The following is a 21947-nucleotide window of genomic DNA, read 5'->3' as shown; positions in this document are numbered from 1 at the left end:
CCCAAAGGTTGGACATCAATGTTGTGTTAGTGTTAGGTATCTTGTTAAAGGGCCCATCACATATGTGAAATTATTTTGTTATATTTTAATTGTGAGCATATGTTTTGTTGTTTATTGTTTCAGTTGATCTTACTCAGAAATCTGAGTTTAATCCCTAAGTTGAATGGATCGAACTTCAAGATTTGGAAGGAAAGCCTATAGATACTTCTTGGGTGTATGGACTTGGACCTTACATTAAGGATCGATAAACTTATTTCTACTCAAGAACAGCCAAATGCGACTAATATAAAGAAGTGGGAACAGTCAAATTAATGTGTCCGATGATCATTAGGCACTCAATTCCAGAGTCTTTTCGGGGCTCTATCATGGAAAGTGAAAATGTCAATAAGTTCCTTGTTCAAATTGAGAAATATTTTGCTAAAAATAAAAAAAGGGGAAGCAAGTAGTCTTTTGACTTCTTTAACTTCTATGAGATATGAGGGCAATGGAAACGTAAGGGAGTACATTATGGAAATTTCCAATCTCTCAGTTAAATTAAAGGCACTTGATATTGAAATAAATGCAAATTTACTTGTGCATATGGTACTTATCTCTCTACCTGTACAATTCACTCGATAAGCTATAATACTCAGAAGGATAAATGGAGTATTAATAAGCTTATCTCACAATGTGCGCAAGAAGAAGAAGGATTAAGAAAGAAATGACTGAAAGTGCTCATTTGGCAACAGGCTCTCGTGATAAGAAGAAAAGGAAATTTGTGGATGCTACAGAGGAGAATCTTAGTGGAATAAAAAAAAGAAACAAGCTACTAAAAATTCTTGTTTTTTCTGCAAAATGAAAGGTCACTTCAAGAAAGATTGTCCCAATTACGCCAAGTGGCATGTAAAGTAGGGTAAACTTCTTACTTTGGTTTGTTCTGAAGTTAATTTAGCTTCTGTACCTACAGATACGTGGTGAGTAGATTTTGGTACTACTACTCACATAAGTATATCAATGCAGGGTTTCCTGTGGAGCCGGCGGCCAAGTGATGTTGAAAGATTCATCTATGTGGGTGATGGCAAAGCAGTTCCAGTTAAAGCTATTGGGAATTTTAGGTTACTTTTAAAAACTGGCTGTTATTTGGATCTGAATGAGACTTTTGTTGTACCATCATTTAGATGGAATTTAGTTTCTATTTCCAGTTTAGACAAATTTGGTTTTTCTTGTTCTTTTGGAAATAATAAAGTTGGTATTTTTCAAGAATTCTAAGCTTATTGGTACCAGTTCTTTAATTGATAGTCCATATATGCTTGATTTTTTGCTTCATTTAACAAAATCCTGTTATCTAATTCATGTGGTACAAAGCGTAAATTAAATGAGAATTCCGCTATGTTATGGCACAAGCGTTTAGGTCACATCTCTAAACAAAGAATTCAGAGACTCGTGTCAGATGAAATTTTTTATTCCCTTGATTTAAATAAATTTAATGTTTGTGTGGAATGTATTAGGGAAAACATAAAACATAAGAAAATTAGGTGTCAACAGATGCTCGGACGTCTTAGAACTAATACATACAAACATTTATGGTCCATTTCCTGTGGCATCTTAGAATGGACAACAATATTTTTATTACGTCCATAGACGACTATTCAAGATATGGGTACTTATATTAAATTCATGAGAAGTCCCAATCTTGGGACATTTTCAAGTCTTTCAAAGTTGAAGTTGAAATTCAACTTAGAAAGAAAATTAAGGTTGTCAAATTTGACCGTGGTGGTGAGTATTATGGTAGATATGATGGATTAGGTGAACAACGTCTAGGGTCCTTTGCCAAATACCTAGAGGAATATGGAATCGTCCCGCAATACACTATGTCGGACAAACCCAGCATGAATGGTGTAGCAGAAAGGTGAAATAGAAAACTTAAGGATATGGTAAGAAGTATGATTAGTCATTCTTCTTTACCAGGATCTCTCTAAGGTGAGGCACTAAAGACTGCAACATATATCCTTAATAGGGTACCTAGTAAAGCAGTAGCTAAAACTCCTTATGAGCTGTGAACATGAAAGAAGCCTAGTATTAGACATCTTCACATTTGGGGTTGTCTAATTGAGGCTAGGCTTTACAGGCGTAATGCAAGAAAATTGGACTTAAGAACTATTAACTGCTATTTTGTTGGGTATTCTGAGCGCTCTCGGGATTTCAAGTTTTATGATCCCACTTCTATATCATTGTTTGAGATAGAAAATTCTAGATTCCTTGAGGATGTTGAGTTTGGTAGAGAAGATAATATAAGGAAAGTTGTCTTTGAAGAGGAATTAGTTTTTTTTCCTTTTGTGGTTATAAATGATGTTCAGGCTCCAATTCCTGACTTCACTATTGAACCAATTATAAAACAAGACAACATTGAAGTCCTCATTGTTGAACCTGAAGTTCAAACTCAATAACCTCAAGAAGTGTCACTACGGAGATCTACTGGAGAGAATAAATGCAATTCCAGATGATTATATTATGTTTCTTCAAAAACATCATGATGATGTGGGCGTAATGGAAGATAATCCAATCAACTTTCAATAAGCTCTACAAAGTTCTAATTCTCAAAAGTGGATAAGTGCTATGGAAGAAATAAAATCCATGCAAGACAATGACGTTTGGTAACTTGTCGAATTACCATCGGGAGTGAAACCTATAGGTTTTAAATGAATATTTAAAACCAAAAGAGATTCACATGGCAATATCAAAAGATATAAGGCTCGTCTTGTTGCAAAGGGTTTTACTCAAAAGGAAGGCCATTGATTACAAAGAGACTTTCTTTCCAGTTTCATCGAGACTCTTTTAGGGTAATCATGGCATTGGTAGCTCACTTTGATTTAGAGCTACACCAAATGCATGTAAAAACTATGTTTCTCAAAGAGAACATTGATGAAACGGTTTATATGGTACAACCAGAAAACTTTGTGTCTGGTAATTCAAAGTTTATAGTGTGTAAATTGAAGAAATCCATCTACGGTCTCAAGCAAACCTCTCGTCAATGGTATCACAATTTCCATGAAGTGATAACCACCTTTGGTTTTGAGGTGAATATAGTAAAAGATTGTGTATATCACAAATTCAGTGGGAGTAAATCAATATTTTTGGTATTATATGTCGAAGACATATCCATAGCAACTAATGATGTAGATTTATTGCATGACACTAAGAGATTTCTTAAAAAGAATTTTGAGATGAAGGATCTTGGTGATGCTTCTTTTGTATTAAGAATTGAAATACTGTGACATCGTTCTCAAGGTATTTTGAGATTGTCACAAAAGAACTACATTGAAAATATTTTGAGTAGATTTGGCATGAAAGACTGTGCACTAGGAGATACCCCGATCACTAAAGGTGATAAATTTCATTTAGGTCAATGCCCCAAGACCACATTCGAGACTAAGGAGATGCAGAAGGTTCCCTATGCATCGGCTGTTGGAAGTCTAATGTACGCTCAAATATGTACGCGTCTAGATATTGCATTCATAGTTGGAGTGTTAGGCAAATATTTGAACAACCCAGGGATGGACCATTGGAAAGCAGCCAAATGAGTTATGAGATATTTACAGAGAACAAAAGATTATATGCTCACTTATCGAAGATCAAAAGTTTTGGATATCATTGGGTATTATGAATCTGATTATGCTAGATGCCAAGATACTTTGCGATCCACTTTAGGCTATATCTTCATGTTGGCTGGAGAAGCTATATCCTGGAAAAGTGTTAAACAAACACTTATAGCTTCTTCTACCATGGCTGCAGAGTCTATAGCATTTTATAAGGCGTCCAATCATGGAATATGGTTGCAAAATTTTGTCATTGGGCTGTGAATAGTGGTTGGCATAGAAAGACCAATAAAATTATTTTGTGACAATAAGTCAGCGGTGATGTATTCCAACAAAACAGAAACAATATGAAGTTAAAGTATATAGACGTGAAGTTTTTGGTTGTTAAAGAAAGATCTCAGAATGGTCAAATTTTGATAGAACGCGTAGGAACAAAGTCCATGATGACATATCCATTAACTAGATCCATTGACTAAAGGCTTACCACCTAAAAGTTTTTGTTGAGCATGTTATTCACATGGGTGTTAGTCACTTTTCTGATTCCATAATTTAGTGGGAGTTTGTTATTGAGGATGTTCTTTGACCTTATTTTATTTATTTTCTATATAGAATAAAGTTGATGGTTTAAGTTTTATTATTTGAACTTGTTTATCATGCATGCGGTTTTGCAAATGCGGTTTAGCATAAAGTTTTAAGAATTGATCTCACTAAGGAATTTGGACCAGTTGAAAATAGGCATGATCTAGATCACTATGCATGTAGTTTCCATGCTATCTATCCATATTTAATCTATGTCATTGAAAGTATTGGAATTGGTGATCAAGGAATATTTGGTTACGAGGGTAGTGGCGAAAGCCGCCCTGATTCTGTACTAATACAAGAGATGGATCATATTGAACTAAAGGGAATTTCTATTATTGAAATAATCTGTTTATGTGCGCTTAAGGATTATGTGATTTAATTATATCAGGTACACAAACATAGCCAAAGTGGGAGATTATTAGACATATTTAAATAATAATATGTTTAATTAAATTATGGGCTATGTATGTGGATTAATAATTTATCACATTGGGTTATTTTATTAGATTGAGTCTTATTATGTGATCTAATTAATTAAGCCCATAGATTCCTAATTGAGTATGGACTTAATGGATAGAAGCTCGTTCCTAGTTAATTAGGGAATAATGGGAACCTTAATTGAACTAATATATAAAGAGACCTTAGGGCTATCGTCCCCAATATACCAAAACAATAAGCACTCAGTCTTTCTTGAATCCCATCTAGAGAGAGATCCCACTAAGGGCATTCGGAATTTTGGTTGAGGAAGACTAAAGTCATCTTAAAATCATCATCATCTCGAAGCTATCATCAATCACATTGGAATCCGGTATGTTATTTATTCCCGAAAATTTAGCATGAATGATCCTAGGGTTAAATCTATTTAATATAGATTTAAATATTTATGCTATCATGGTGGTGTAAGATTCCAATCATTATTATCCAGATAGGTAGTCAAAAGGTTGATTTGTGATGAGGAGAGAGAAGTTTACTTCAATGCTGAAGTTAGGACTTAGTTTGTAATTGTATAAAGTCGAGCTTTTCCTTGCCACTCATATGTCAAGGATGTCACATGTGGACTTAGTTTGCAATAGCAACGAGGAAAAGAAAGACCCATGGCTCAACTCAAATGAACCCATCTCAACAGGTCCAACCCTCTATAATCTATAATTGGTCGATGTTGAGTGAACCATAACAATTTTTAAGATACAATTCCAATTTAGGGTCTAAACAATTCACTCACAAAACTTAAAGTTTATTTGGGATAGTTATTAGTTTGGAGTTTTAAATGATACAACTCTCAAAGATTTAGATCAATTATTTTTTAAAGAATTCAGTTTTATCTTAAAACATGATCAACTAAATGATAGTATGATACATTTGGTAGATAGACTTTAGTTAAATCGAGTGACAAAATAAACTAGTAAAATTGACATTTAAAATTTAAAATAAATTAGAAGCATGACATATATCTTATAATGATACATTAACATAATAACACCAGCTAAAGTGTACATAGCTCAGTAGTAACTGACACGTAATCATTTTCTTGAATGTGGAGATCTCAATTTTTGTACCTCACTTGTTATAACCAAACCTTAATTACAATACTTTTCTTAAAGTATTTTTTTTTTTTTGAAAAGGGAAATTGATTAATTTAAAAGAAAACAAAACTACATCCATGCAACTTCAAACCCTAAACCACCAAACTAAAAAATGTCCACCACCTTACCAACGAGCCAACATTTTTTATATTTAAAGTATTATGAATATTATAATAGAAAATAGATGCCCATTGCTTAGTACCCCAAAGGTTATGTGTCACCATTCATGTTGTTCATGTGCCATGTAGTTATTCATGCTTGGTGTCCATGTAAGTCCACATCCTACTTGTCACTTTGCCTATAAATAGTGGCATTTGGTGGATTTTAAGAACACATCAACATTGGTGAGAATTCCACTTCCATTAATTTCCATATTATCCAATTTCATGCTTTTGGTTATTTTATGTTTTATTTATTTTATTTTATAATTTTAGTTTTTATTTATTTATTATTATTATATAAAAATGTTATTATATTATATTTTTCATATCCGTATTCCCATTGTGCTCCTCAATTTTCATAACACGTTATCAACATGAGCTCCTGTCGTTTTCTTTGCTAAAGGTAGGTTCTAAAGGTATGTCGGTTTTTCCTTCTTCGTTATAATTAATAAATTTAATGTTATTTTGCATAGTCAATATCTATTAAATTTATAACATAAGTATAACATTTTATGATGGTACTGCCATGACAAATCTCACAAAATTAGAATTTGTCGCCCTTGATATTAACGACAATAATTATTTGTCATGGTTACTTGATGCCGAAATCGACCTGGATGCTATGAGTCTTGGGAAGACTATTAAATAAGGAAATACGACATCCAGTCAGGACAAAATAAAAGTTATGTTCGTCATCATCTCCATGAGGGATTGAAAACGGAGTATCTTATAATAAAAGATCCCCGTATCTTGTGGAAAAATTTAAAAGAGAGGTATGATCATAAAAGAAAACAGTTATTCTTCCTAAAGCTCGTTATGAGTGAATGCATTTGATGCTACAAGATTTCAAATCAGTAAGTGATTACAACTTCGTATTATTTAAAATCAGTTCAAAATTGTTGTTATACATAGAGAAAATTTCTACATTTCATGTCTCGAATATGCTCCTGCAGTAGCAATATCGAAAGAAAGGTTTTAAACAGTATTCTGAATTAATTTCATTTCTTCTCGTGGTCGAACAAAATAACGAGTTATTGATGAAGAATCATGAATCTCGACCAACCGGAACAACACCATTCCCTAAAGTGAATGCTATGAATGCTGTGAATTTTAATAGTAATCGTGGCAGAGGAAGAAATAATATTATTTTTGTGATAAAAGTTTGTGGAATGACTGGACATTGGTCACGTACTTGCAGATGCGGAAGAAATAATATCAAAAGGAAAAGCTCCACAAGATAAAAGTTTAAAGAGTGTTGAAAATAAATGCTTCCGATGCGGAATGACTGGACATTGGTCACGTACCTGTCGTACGTCAAAACACTTAGTTGACCTCTATCAAGTCTCCTTGAAGGAAAAAAAGAAAAATGTGGAAGCAAATTTTGCATGCCAGGATAATGACATATTTGACATATCCCATATGACAAATTTGGATGTGACAAACTTCTTTGAATCTCTTAAAAAAGATTGTCACAATTGTGAATCTCAAAAGAAACACTTGATGTACCACCAACTGTGACAATCTTTTTTAAGAGATTCAAAGAAGTTTATCACAGTTGGTGGTACATCAAGTGTTTCTTTTGACTTTGAAAATATTTAGACTTAATGTTTTTGTTTTCTTTTATCTATCTTCATGTTTTTTTGTAGCTTTTGTATATTTTAAGTGTTCGTTTTTCTTATTGTAATTATTTTCTTTTAATGAAGAAACATATCATTTTCATATGTTGTGTGTTTAAAAAATGAGCAAAGAAGATTTATGTCTTGCAAACAGTACAACTTAACATACAATACTTACAAATAAAAAATACTTTTCCAAATTGACAATGCTGAAAGCAAAAGTAAATACAATATCAGGTTCTGCAAACTTGGTCGAAGGTTTTGGAAAAACAAATATTATTTTTCCTGGAGGAACAAAATTTACAATTGACAATGCATTGTTCTCTAGTCAATCAAAGAGAAATCTTCTAAGTTTTAAAAATATATGTTGCAATGGTTATCATATCCACTGTCTCAAATGAAAAACGTATATTAGAAGAGTTGCCTGCTTTATCTTCTAGATTGTATTATACTCATATACGAGTAATTGAAACATATGCAACAATGAACCTAAAGTTCATGAATCCAGACATATTTGCAATTTGACATGACCGATTGGGTCATCCAGATTCTATAATGATAAGGAGAATTATTGAAAATTCAAATGGACACCCATTGAAGAACCGGAAAATTCTTTAATCTAACGAATTATCATGTGATGCTTGCTCTCAAGGAAAATTGATAATTAGACCATCACCATATAAAGTGGAGACTGAATCATCAGCTTTCAATCCCATCATGATTTATTACGCTTTTCACCCAAATGCGCCCACCATGATGCGCCGGCTCTATGCGACCATCTTTTAGAACGAATTCATGATGATATATGTGGATCCATTAACCCACCAAGTAGACCATTTAGATATTTTATGGTATTAATAGATGTATCCAACAAATGGTCACACATATGCTTATTATCAAGTCGAAATATTGCATTTGCAAGATTACTTTCTCAAATAATTAAGTTAAAAACACAATTTCCTAATTATACAATTAAGACCATTCGTCTTGATAATGCTGGTGAATTTACATCCCAAGCTTTTGATAATTATTGTATGCCAATTGGGATAAGTGTTGAACATCCTATAACTCGTGTAAATAGTTATCTTGTAGCTTGTGTAAATAGTATAGCAAAATCATTTATAAAATGTTTGCAATTAATTGCAAGACTATTATTTATGAGAGCTAAGCTTCATTCATCTGTACGAGGAGATGCTATTTTGCATGCAACATCATTTGTACGTATTTGGCTAGTAGCTTATCATAAGTACTTGCCATTACAATTAGTTTATGGTCATGAGCCAAATATTTCCCATCTGATAATTTTTGGATGTGTAGTATATGTTCCAATTGCTCCACCACAACACACTAAGATGGGTCCTCAAAGGAGGTTAGGAATATATGTTGGATATGATTCCTCATCAATTATTAAATATTTTGAGCCCCTGACGGGTGATGTATTTACTGCACGATTTGCTGATTGTCATTTTAATGAGACAACTTTTCCAACATTAGGGAGATGAATTAAAAAGTTGGAAAAAAAAATTACATTGAATGCATCATTATTGTCTCATTTAGATCCACGTACAGATCAATGTGAACTTGAAGTTCATAAAATAATTCATTTGCAAAATATAGCAAATCGCAAAGAAAGTAACTAAGTCACATATATCAAAAATCCTCAACGTGACTAGTGAGGAAGGTGAAATAATAAACAAATATTTAGTACAATGTAATTAAACTTTCACAGCTAGTAATAAATTTTTTCAAATATACTTAAACTCTACCGTTGTTTTAATCTTGAAACCACCCCAACTTGTTGGTTAATTTAAGGTGTCTATTTTAAAATTAAAGGGTAATTACAATGAGTAATACTCTTAGAGTTGATAATTAAGTTTACAACATCATTTTCAAAGAATTGTAAATATAACAAAATCTATCGATGGTAGACGTTATCGTTGATATACCCTTATTAATGATACAACTTATTACTAATAGACTCCAAAAGGTAGATCTAAATTTTGATATATCTACAAATTATTTTACATTTTGCTATATTTGTTTATACATTGGGTCAGATTGCTATATTAATCGTTGACCTTTTATCAAATACTTTTTTGAGATAAAATTACTCATTTAAATATAAAATATTTGAGAAAATGTGAAAAATGAAAATTTGGCACATTATTATTATATGGTAATTTCAATCGATAATACACTAATATTATTCATACCTCTAGCATTTATTTATCTTAAAAACCATAATATGAAAAGGAAAAGAAAAGGATTGAACTTCAAATTTGGAAGATTGTGTCTGTTTAATATCGAAGAAACTTTCAGAACTAGAAACTTTCTCAACTACAAACTTAATATTAGACATGAAATAAAAATTTAGGCTATATTTGATAGTAATTTTGTTTTTAATTTTTGGTTTTTAATTTTTGTATATTACTTAATTACATTGGCTGAATTCTTAACTATTTTTTTTTTTTTAGTTTTAAAAAGTTGACTAAGTTTTTAAACTATTGATAAAAAAACAGATAAGATAAGAAGGAATTTAAAAGTGAAAATAATGTTTTATAGATTTTATTACTAAATTCGTAATTTAGGTCATATTTACGTCGTTACGGTTTCAGGACCGGAAGTCTGCGTGTAAGAGGAAGAAAGGCCTCCGGAGCTCCGAGAATTATGTGAATGAGTTTCGAAATTGGATTGGCCGTAGAAGAAACCTCACCGAATTTCATCTGACCACATGTTTTCCTTCGTTTTCATACCCACCCGACTTCTTCCTCCAGCGACCATATCTTTGCAACTCCCAACTTGCTTCTCATCCTAACTCACAATGGCGTCGATGCATATCTGCCGCATGCTTTTCTCTCCGGGGGTTTTTTCTACTCTTCCCGGTTTGATTCTCACCACCTTGTTTCTTGTGTTCCTTTATCTGGCTGTTTCCTTTGCTGTGTTGTCAATAGGTTATGTATCTTGTCCTGTCTGTTAAGTTTGTTTAGTTTTTAGATATTTGTAGGCTTGATAGTTCAGCCCAATTGACGATGGGATTGATTTCTGGATGTCATTCTGAGAGAATGGCTATGAAAAGCAATTTTTTCTATGGCGTTTTGTGTTTAATTTCTTGATGTTTGAAGAGTTTTGTGCTTTTACATTTGGGTGGTGTAATTGTTTTAAGGAATGTTTTCTTCTTGGCTCTTCTATCCTAAAAAAGAAAAAAAAAAGCGACTGGTGTTTTCTTCATTTTATTTGTAGAGGTTCTTGGGAGAATGTGTTGAAATGCTACAGTGGTGAACAATTTTCTTTTCTGGATACTGTGGTTAGAAGTGGATGGCTTTGTTGGCTACCAAGTTGGAAATTGCAATGTGGACCTTTTTTGGGTAAATATTAGAAGATATTTGGGAAACAAATGTTTCCAAAATAGTATTGGTGTTTAGTAGGTTGTTGGATGGCTTTGTTGGCTACCAAGTTATCATGTTTATGACAATTATATTACGATTGTTTGGTGCTTCTATGGCTTGCTTTATCCACTTTGCTCGTTTTGCATCAAACAAACTAATCTATTTTGTTGAGCCAGGGATTTGTTTTTGTAAGGAACTAAAAGTAAACTCATTAAGCTTGTAAAATAAAACATTCCAGTACTATAACATGGTAAATACGATGCCCTTTTTGTGTTGCATAAACATTTCTATTTTCTACTTTTGCAGGTTTCGTAGGGGTACTATTGAGGTTTGGACCTTCTAGTTGTCGGCTGTATGGCACCTACAGCAGTAAATTTGACTTCACAGACTTGACGTAATAATATTACTTATTAGGCTTACAACTGTTTGAAATTTCTAATTCAAGCATTTGACTTCTGTATACATTATAGTTTTGCTTTGCTCACGATTCTCAACTGTTAAAGTATCTTAATAATGTACCGTGTGGTTATTATGTTGGAATGAGTCAATTCAGAAGATTTTGAAAGTTCGATACCCCTACCAGAAGACAAACTATTTAGTGTGACTGTCAATATGGTTGCTACCTCCATTATCAATCAATCCCTTTAACCAATTAATAATCACCGTTCAATTGAAACAGAGGGATGCTTTTTGAGACTGCGAATCAAACAGTCATGGGAGATTAACTACATTGCTACAACGTGGTGAAAACTCCTAATAACTGTTCAGTCCGAAATTTACCTTATTCTTTAAATACCGATTTAAGAGTGAGGATCGAGAAGTGTCTAATTTTTCCAATGGTTTGCTTGTGCCGGAGTTCTCAATGCTCTTATCTCTATGTGACCAATGATTTTACTACCGCCCTTCTATACTTCTTATAAACCATTGGCAAGAGCTACATTCGTTCCTCTGTTTATTAATTCTTAACTGAGATATTTTTACTTGTAGACGTCCTCATTCATGGTATCCAAATGCACGAAGGAAACATCGCAAAATTTTTCTGCACGTGGGTCCAACAAATAGTGGCAAAACTCACAATGCTTTGAAGAGACTTGAATCAAGTGATTCTGGTACATGCAGTCAATATCGTGAATTTACTCTTGTAGTTTATCGTTCTCTTGATTCAATATTATCATGGAGAGACTAAAATATGTTCATAGGTATCTTTAGAATCCCTACTTCTGTCTTCTTATGCAGGCTTATATTGTGGTCCCCTGAGATTATTGGCCTGGGAAGTCGCCAAGCAATTGAATAAGGCTAAAATTCCCTGTGATCTGATCACGGGTCAAGAAAGAGAAGAAGTTGATGGTGCAAAACATAAGGCCGTTACTGTTGAGATGGCTGATGTAACCTCCGATTACAGTTGTGCTGTTATCGACGAAATTCAGGCATGTTAGTAGAGTTTCCTCTAAGGGTTTTGGGTCATACCTCAATTAAGAAAGTTCTGTCCAGTAGTAATTGTTACTGCCGTAACTATTTATATTCAGTAATTGAAGTATATATAGCTGGGGCTGTTGGAAATCAAATTTTCATCAGTAAAACTAAAGGAAAAAAAAAAAAATTACTATGCTCTGATAACATTAGGCTTTATATTTTCATTTTGGAGCTTCACCATGACTCAAGCCCAAAATAGTGTTTTTCTTTGTTTGAACCTGAAAGAAGCTAAATTCATGTATTCGATCATTAAAAGTGTTTTATGGTAACAAGATCAGTAATTTGATTTCTTTTGGACAGTGGTTGAGGACAATTTGGGCTCTAACTTGTAAGCGCTTTGTTGAAATAAAATGTTGAAGTTTTAAACTTAGTTTATTTGTTATTTGTTTTCTTACTTCAGATGTTGGGCTGTAAGACAAGAGGTTATTCATTTACACGTGCACTACTTGGACTTTGTGCTGATGAGGTTCATCTTTGTGGAGATCCGGCTGTTGTACCTCTTATTCAGGAAATTCTTAAAGTAACCGGTGATGACATTGAGGTAATGCTTATTCGTGTAACACTTGTCATGGGTAAAATTATAGATGTTATTCTGTTGTGTTTACCATTATGCCACAAAGTTGATGGTTATATCTACTAAACTATTGTAAGAGTTTGAAAGATATATGCTAATATTGATATCTGGTAGTCTTTTCATCCATTTTAATAGTTCAAGGCTTCAAGTTGTTGATGATTTTTTTCATCATATTCATATTTTTGTTTTGTAAAGCGTTCCAGCACTTTCTTGTCTTTAGGTGCAATACTATGAGAGACTTTCACCTCTGATTCCAATGAATGTTCCACTTGGACCCTATTCTAATATTAGGAAGGGTGATTGCATTGTCACCTTTTCACGTCGCAGAATATATGGTTATAAGGTCAGTCTCTTTATTATCTTATCTAATGCTTATTCTTTGTACAGCCTTGAATATTTCATTTGATAATTACGTATCCAAAACTCTGATTGACATAGTTTTGACGCTTCAATTATCTCCATCCCTCCCCCCTTTTACTGTTACTGCTTATAGGCTTCAACAACTTGTTATAACTTCTTAGCTCGCTGCCTTCAACAACTTTGGTGTAATTTTTAAAGTCTAATTGTTTTTGTTCTCTTTCTTTGCTAGAAAGAAATTGAAAGCAAGGGTAGACATCTTTGCTCTATAGTTTATGGTTCACTACCACCAGAAACTCGAACGAGGCAGGTATTAGAATCTGCCTGATTCTGATAAAACTTTGATTTGCATTGGTTATTACTTATAAGTGTGCTTTCCACATTATCTCCCTTCGGATTTTAGCCTTTCTTTTTGGATTTCCAATTGGAAATGCTTTATGTAATCTACCTATAGATGTTTTGGGTTTTTTCATTTCATTCATCAATGAAATTCGTTTCTCTTCTCTAAAAAAAAAAAAAAAAAAAAAAAAAATTGGCAACCCTGAATTTGCTGAGTTGAGATGCCTTTTAGAACTGCAGGCAATGATGTTCAATGATACAACCAGTGAGTTTGATGTGCTGGTGGCTAGTGATGCCATTGGGATGGGTCTTAATTTGAACATCTCGAGGATCATATTTTCGACTATGGAGAAATTTGATGGTTTTGAGATGCGGGAGCTTACTGTACCAGAGATCAAACAGATTGCAGGTAAATTAAACTGGCATTAATTTATGATTTATGAGAAAATATTCTTTAGAATTTGATCGAACACTTCTTTTTTATTTACTCTTTTAATAAGAAACCTTGAAGTGCCGATGGGTACTATCAGTCTGTCATCAAATGCAGTAGTAATCAGTGGGTTGTCAGATCCATGGCTATTTCCATTCTTAGCTACTCTGTGACTCTTCCGATCCCTGCATCATGGAATATGAATCATTCTACGAATCTTATGATGATTTCATGAGTCAGGTAACTGGAAGCTATGTGTGCTAAGGGCGTGTAAATGAGTTTGAATAATTGTAACACACTAATACCAACTACTTGGAATTTTGTCAAAGCGGTGGCCAATTCAGTACCTGAAAACTTGGAATTTTGTCAAGAGTCTTAAGAGACTGTTGCTGGTCTATTGAACTGTTTCTAAAAGCACACTAATACCTACTAAGACAATTCGATTCCTCAGCTTTACTTACAAAAGTCTATTTAATATGATGACGTCAATTGATAATATCTCATAGTCCTTGCTGGTTAATAATGTATTTCTTTCGGATTTTCTTGACCAAGTTCTGACTTCTAACCTTATTCAAAGTTCTAATATACCAATAACCATATTGGTTTTCTTTTCAAGTAGTTAGCCATACTCTTTCCGTCCTTGAGTAGGTCTTAACATCTCTTCATGTTTAACACAGCTGATCTCAATGATCTGCTCTAGATGAATTGGCATACACTTTATAGTCTCCATGTTTGCGAATGGAAGATGTAGGCTATTATATTAGATCAAAGTCTGAACAATTTTGGGGTCCTAAAGATAGGCCCATCTTTTGTTAGTAGGATGCTTATATCATTTTCTTGCACTATTTATCGTAATACTTCCATCAAATTTTCCAAACATCAACAATACATCAACAATTTGCTTTCAACTGTTCCATAATGTCATATACCTGCTGTATTGTTAAAAAAATTGGGGTTTTATTTCTTGTGTTGTAAATAGGTAGAGCTGGCAGGTACGGATCCAAATTTCCCATTGGTGAAGTAACTTGTATAAATGGAGCTGATTTACCCTTACTTCATTTATCGCTCAAGTCCGCTTCTCCCACTATAGAGGTGATCTTTTATATAGAAATGTATCCAAATTTTGCTTCTTGGCTTGATGTAATTCTTTTAAATCATCTAAAATATTTGGTTAATATTTATATAATATTTTTATCGTGTTTTGAAAACTCAATATTGCAGAGAGCTGGGCTATTTCCAACTTTTGAACTCATGTATTTATATTCCCGTCTGCACCCTGAAAATGGCCTGCAGCAGATACTGGTAGTTTGCTGCTTGATGTTCTTCTATTAATTGTTAATATATATATACGAATCGTTCTGTCTTGTAATTAATCACGGTTACCTAATATTTGACCATCGATGCCTATGTATCTCATGCACCCATGAGATAAGAAGCTTCATATAGGTTCTGACAGGACATGATTTGATCAACTTCCCAGCGGTTTTTAACATAGTTTGGTTAGTTATTTGTATCGGAACATTTAAGTAAATAACCAAAGTTGCAAGTATTTGATTTGGTCTACTTCCTTGCACCTCAACACAGGGAAGTCCGAAAATTATCGACTTTCTGCTCCTTCAACCTGGTAGCCTGGTTTTATTCTGCACATGATATGCATTTGTTACAAGAGCAGAACATGTTGAAAGATTATGGGTTTTCTCCGTTTCACAGTACTAGTCCAGGAGGGTTACAATGGATAGAGAAAGTTCCTCTCCTCGTATCCCATTTTATATGTATAGTATAGATTTATGACCGACATTGTTTCGTAATTTTAATATTTTATGCAGGAGCACTTTGTTGAGAATGCTAAATTATCTGAAAATTATTTCATTGCTGACTGTGAAGAAATATTGGTATGTTCGTCTACTGGATGATGTCTTGTTGAAAAGCTGGAATTATATTCAATTTTGCTAAATTTCCCCTCTTCGATGCCTCTTTAATATTTTACAATGTAATGTCTTGGAATCAGAAAGTTGCTGCCGTCCTTGATGAGATGCCTCTCAGTTTGCATGATAAGTACCTTTTCTGTATCAGGTAAAAGGAGAAGCGCATCTTGTTTTCAGTCATTGTAGATTTGAGAGCTTTTCACAGATGAAAGTTTTAGTTTGGCAAAGTATACTAGTTTTAATTTATTAACAGAATTTTTTTTTGGTTGGTTGAGTTCCTTTTCTGTACCGGTTTGTACTTGATATCAGTTGGTTGGTGCCCCATTTTTTTGCAGCCCTGTGGACATGGCCGATGACATTACATCCCAAGGTCTTACACAGGTCTAATTAATCCGTGGTTATTGTTATATTTTATTTTCATTAATTGGAAGCTTATATGATTGCATGCATCATGCATGATGGAACAGTTTGCTCAAAATTATGCGAATAAAGGCATTGTTCGGCTACGAGAAATATTCACAGCAGGAATGCTTCAAGTGCCACAAACACAAGCTGCACTGAAGGAGCTCGAATCCATTCACAAGGTGAACATATAATTCTAAGCTCTCTCTCTCTCTCAAGATTCTGGAATATTGATGGAATTTGGAAATTGAACTTATTGAATGGTTCAAAAATTGCGAAACTATGATGTTATAAATGTTTAGGCACCCCAAAAAAGTAAATAAGTACATAAATAAAACAGTGGCAGGAATTTTCATAAACTATATAATAATAATGATGGTATTTCTTGCTTTCTTTCCAGCTTTTCCATGCTTGATCGTCAGGCATTCTTGTTTGCCAAAGAGTGGCCGAAGTTCATTAACTTGTTTTTTTGCTTTTAGTTTTACTGGTTTTCTATTTCATTATATTCAAGCTAGAAGTCTATATCTTTTGCAATTAAATTTGAAGGTGTTGGAACTCTATGTTTGGTTGAGTTTCCGACTGGAGGAATCGTTCCCGGACCGCGAATTGGCAGTTTCACAGAAGTCAGTCTGCAGCATGTATGACACCTGTAGTCCTCCAGTAACATTTAGTTTTATCTTGTCTCAACATTGTGGGATTTCTAATTGCTGCATATTGGTATGCAGGTTAATTGAGGAGTTTCTGGGAAGCGGATGGCAAAGACCAAGAACAAGGCAATTGAAGTCGAATATCCGCTCAAGATCCTTGCTGTCCTCTAGTGTTAAACGACATCTCTGAGACACTAATTACATAATAGTAGCTTGAAAAGCTGAGAAGTTCGAACGGTTTCTTTATCCCACTAAATGTATTTACATTGAAAAGAGCTTCTTCAAGCAAAAAGGCTGCTCCTTTCTACATTTTGACCCTTCCAATTAGACATAGGTTATCTTATTTAGTTACTCTATAAATCTTTCCGGTAAATCTGGTTACATGAGGGAAACTTTTTACCATTAGTTAAGCTCCATTGCAGATAAATAAAAAGGAACATTTTTGTATACTCCTTCCTAACAGTATTTCATTATCTTCAGTTCGTGAACATTGATTGTCACGCCCATTCATAGTGACTGGCGAGATGATCATTTTAAAGTTATAAACGATCTTGTATAATTATGAATTCATTTTTATACTACATGATTGTATATTATATTCATGATATCCTAAAATGGTCTATATAATGTTGATTTCAACCTGTTACACCATTCGAGTATAAATGGTGAGTATATATGTTTGTATTTAAATTTGTGTTTTTGCAAGTCATTGTTAATCATCGCTTGTATGCATTAGTCCCTTCTCTAAAAACACTGTAAATAGATAAAACATCTCAACTGTACGATTTTCCAAGGTAAGAGCCCCTATTTTGAAGATATTGCTCGAATAAACACAAACTTTAGACAGCTGGTTGCTCTAGTATGAATATCATTCTTTAACTATCTTGATTTGTTGCATACGACATCAACTTCTCAATGATTTTCATTTCTTCTAACATACTTTTCTTCTCAAGTTCTTCCTTCAACATCTTGAATGTGGAGTCTTTAGGAACCATCCCCTTGGACACCATTTCCCCGAAGAACGAACAAGAAAGATGGAGTTTCCCGTTCTCGCACATCCCACGCACCAAAATCGAGTAAGTCCCAGCTTCAATACTTACATCATTCTTGAACATATGATCTAACAAAAACTTAAGCACCTTCATTCTCTTCTTTTTACAGAAGATCTTCAATAAAGGGTGGTAAGTCTTGAGATCTGGCTTGCACGAAACCTCCCCCATTTTCCGTAGCAATCTTAGAGCTGTCTCTTCCTGCAAATTCGCACAAGCACAAGATATCATAGTGTTATATGTCAACACATCTGGATTAACCCCCTGCTTTGTCATGTCCTCTACTATCTCATTAACATCTGTGAGCCTACCAGCTTTACCAAGAATGAATATCAGGGAGCTGTAGAATGAACTATCAGGCACACAACCCTCTTTCTTCATCTTGTCGTATATTTTTAGAGCTTCATTTATCTGTTTTGCCCTCCCTAGAGCATGCATTATAATGGTGAAAGTTACTGCATTAGGCCTGCAGCCCTTTTGTTCCATTTGCATCAGAATCTTATCCACATTCCGGAAGTCCTTGTCTCGGCAATGAGCTTCGATGAAAGCAGTGTAGGAAATGACATCAGGTTCAAGTCCATTTTTCTCAACTTCCTCCATAATCTTCCATGCCTCATCTAGCTTCTTAGCTTTGCAGTACCCATGTATTAGAACATTGAAAGAGGTCAAATTGAAAGCTATTGAACCCTTCAACTCTTCAAACACATTGTGTGCATCTTCAACACTGCCTGCCTTGACTAATGCATCCATCAACACGTTCATGGCTGTTGTGTCTGTACTGACTCCATATTTCTCTATCCTCCGGAATGCCTCAATTGCCTCCTGATACCTACCAGCCCTCGCAAGCCTCCTCATAACCTTACTCATCGTCTCCAAACTCACATACCCAGTTAAAAGATTCATCTCATCCACCAACTCCCACATCAGTTTAAACTTTTTAGCCCTCCCCAAGATATCAACCATGGAGTTATATGATTCGGGTGAATGACAATAAGGCGTTTGGTCTTTCGCCCACTTGAAAATCCCATAAGCTGGGATCCAATCATTCCCAAATCTCTTCAGTAGCTGTGCAACGAAAGTGTTCGAAACCCTGTAAGTCTTTCCTTTCAAAGCTTCTGCAACGTTTTCCGGTGATGGGTGTTGATTCTTAAGCATCATACTTACTTTGTCCACTTCGTCATCGCTCGTCTCGCGGAGTTTCTGCTTGACAACTCTACTGTTGTCTTCGAGCCAATGCGCCAATGGAGGAATAACAAAGACATCGTCTTCAGAGTCTGAATGTGAAGAGCTTTTAGTATCGAAGAACTTTACCCAGTTCGGAAGGTCGGGGGATTCAGAGACCTGGGTCGATCCGGTTATGGTGCAGAGAGGTTTGGCTGAGTAACAGGCACGAGTCGAGCTCCGCAAGGCAAAAATGATGCGAATTTGTGATTTGAATGCCATTTTTGAACAACTCTGGCTTAATCAAGAATAGAGTACATGTGTATAAATATATATATATCATACATGAGTTCAGTGGAGGCGAGAGGGTTTAGTCACGGAAATTTGGAGGAGCGCCGCCCATCTCAGGCTCTCAGCAGAACGGAGACGAGACATTCCCACAATTTTTAAAACTCAAACCCTACCGGTTGGTTCGATCCGAGACAAAGCATTTTCCCCATCTTTTTAGTGTTGCCGGCCTTGCCAAAAATATTGGGGAATTCCGTACGGGTGGATCAAATTTTGAGGCTCACTCGAAATTTGGCTCATCTTTCATAAATATTCGAATTTTGGCCTTTTGATAACGTCAGTCACGTGTGAAATGTTCATTTAGTCTCCAAAACATTCGAAGTTGCGCACGCATCGCATATTCTCACTCGTTCATCTCGTTCTTCATCGGACTGAAATTGAACGTTTTAAATTTTAAATTTTAGACTTTCTCATTCTTCTCGCTAAAACTTCTTTCCTCGACCTCAGTACAATATTTTTATCTCTTTTAGTATCATCGAAATCGAATGCCACAACTTGCATGCGATTCCATTTCTGTACCGTAAAATGCCAAGAAATTATCGACTGTCTTCTTCCACTGGTGAATTGTCTCGTTTGCTCCTTTCTACGCCTCCAAAAGTTAAGTTAACATTGATACAAATTGTGGTTTACGTTTTTCATTCCTTGCATACGATTCGATTTCTATACAAATTTCTGTGACGAGAGAAAGAATGAGAAAAAGAACGAGAGGAAAGCACCAGAAAAAGAACAAGAGCAACGAGCGAGATCTTGAAACGATACTTTTTCAGAATGCTCGATAATGTGATTTTTGTTCCTTTTTTTCTCTAATTCTCTTTTTTTCTTTTACCTGCAATTGTAATGGCTAATCTGAAGATTGCTATAAAGGTTCGTTTTCCTGGACAGGCTACAAACCTTTCCTCTCACATTGGGATCGCAAATAAGATCATCAAAGGGAAACTTACAGAGAGGTAGCTTCAAACGTTTAGGAGGACTGTGTTTGGAAAATTCGTGATGTGGATATGGACATAGTCTTTAATAGCCCACTAGTTTACCATAAATTATTAAGGGAGGTGGAAAGTAGCAGGTCTGATTCCATGACCCTTGACTTTGATGAGACAATTGTTGAACTTTCGAAGGAGGTTTTCCTATTGGTGACGGGATTGTGGTGGTCACCTACTAAACTGGTTCGTAGTGTTGAAGTGATGGGATCACTACGATTGAAGTATTTCAAGAATTTAATTGAAATGGAAATGTATCCCACCAAGTTTGAAGAATGTTATAAAGCGCTAGAGTTCAAAAATGACTTGGATGCGTGAAAGTTACTCTTGTATATTATTATGACAAGAATTTAATTGACTTGGATGATTGATAGGAAAAGACAAGACAAAAAGTAGCATTGGTAAATTGTTGTTGGATGATGTGGAAGACCTCAAATACCTTAACAACTTAAATTGAGGACATGTTTTATGGGAGAAAACCTTCAATGGTCTAAAGTAAGCGTTAAAGAACAAGGTCACCTTGTACAAAGAGAAGGTGAAAACAAATAAAAGTTACATGCTGGATTACAATCTACCTGGATTTCTTCACGCGTTCCAGGCATCAATTCTTACATTTTCTTTATCATAAAATGTGTAATGAATTGTCATTACTTTCTTATAAACTAAAATGGTCTTATACGTTTAGGCATATGAGATTATATCCAGTATTGCAGGGAAAGCTGCAGTTCAACTTAACAATAATGTTGTGTCTTGATTTCTAAGGTGGTCATGCTCTCATTCATTATCCAACAAGCTATTGTAGAAAGACGTCTTCAACTCCTCTTCGGTGAGTAACAAGCACTACCTCACATTATTTTAGTATTTAACATTATTTATCATTGTCTACAATATGTTTTCATGTAGTTGGTGATCAGGCCGTTAACGATTTCTGATGCCGAAAGGCAATTTAGGGACACTCGAGTTGACGAATGCCCAATTTATTTGGTGCTTCAGGAGGAGGATCTGATGTTGTTAATGTCAAGATGCTCAGAAGAAGAACTATCAGACATTGACCAAGAGGAGGTATCTAGTAGATATGAACCTCATGAGGGGGATCATATGCCTTTCCAATTCGAGCATAAGTCTTGTCACGAAGAGGAATTTGAGATCCGTTAGTCAGATCATCGTGTACCAGAGCCTAATGTCAACTCAAACAGGATGAGTATGCAAAGTAGAAACTACTTGCAAATCTTAGACGAACGAGTCTTGAGAGTGGAGACTACATTGGGGGAGGTGAAATCTGATTTGGTGGAGGTGAAGTCTAATTTGGGGGAGGTGAAGGTACAACTGCAGGTAATCACTGAGATATTGCAAACATTATGT

General features: G+C 34.7%; 2 protein-coding genes and 1 pseudogene across 7 annotated transcripts; 2 read left to right on the top strand and 1 right to left on the bottom strand.

The window, feature by feature from the left end:
- The first annotated feature begins 10074 nt into the window (after window positions 1-10074).
- Window positions 10075-17657, top strand: ATSUV3 (ATP-dependent RNA helicase). 6 transcript variants are annotated; one of them, XR_005481062.2, is made up of 16 exons: window positions 10075-10399; window positions 11210-11297; window positions 11891-12012; window positions 12140-12330; window positions 12777-12917; window positions 13171-13293; window positions 13540-13617; window positions 13887-14055; window positions 15056-15168; window positions 15298-15378; window positions 15903-15968; window positions 16085-16149; window positions 16337-16371; window positions 16469-16585; window positions 16950-17041; window positions 17129-17657. XR_005481062.2 is itself a non-coding variant. In XM_039027991.2 (16 exons), exons 1-16 carry the CDS (start codon window positions 10339-10341, stop codon window positions 17238-17240), a joined length of 1665 nt encoding a protein of 554 aa, XP_038883919.1. In that variant the 5' UTR covers window positions 10075-10338; the 3' UTR covers window positions 17241-17657. The 6 variants fall into 6 exon arrangements, 4 of the variants coding, with proteins under 4 accessions (XP_038883919.1, XP_038883912.1, XP_090173632.1 ...); XR_005481060.2 differs by having other exon boundaries at window positions 16311-16382; XM_039027991.2 differs by having other exon boundaries at window positions 16337-16382.
- A 153-nt stretch (window positions 17658-17810) lies between these two features.
- LOC120074772 (Pentatricopeptide repeat (PPR) superfamily protein) lies at window positions 17811-19759 on the bottom strand. The gene has a single exon (XM_039028020.2). It carries the CDS (start codon window positions 19540-19542, stop codon window positions 17926-17928), a length of 1617 nt encoding a protein of 538 aa, XP_038883948.1. The 5' UTR covers window positions 19543-19759; the 3' UTR covers window positions 17811-17925.
- A 577-nt stretch (window positions 19760-20336) lies between these two features.
- LOC150038298 (uncharacterized) lies at window positions 20337-21336 on the top strand (annotated as a pseudogene).
- Window positions 21337-21947: the final 611 nt, after the last annotated feature.

This window comes from Benincasa hispida, chromosome 1 (genome assembly GCF_027475165.1).
Source record: "Benincasa hispida cultivar pf3 chromosome 1, pf3_genome.v1.1, whole genome shotgun sequence".
Lineage (NCBI taxonomy): Eukaryota > Viridiplantae > Streptophyta > Magnoliopsida > Cucurbitales > Cucurbitaceae > Benincasa > Benincasa hispida.
Note: the sequence above shows the minus strand (reverse complement) of the source record. Positions and strands in the feature narration are given on the sequence as shown.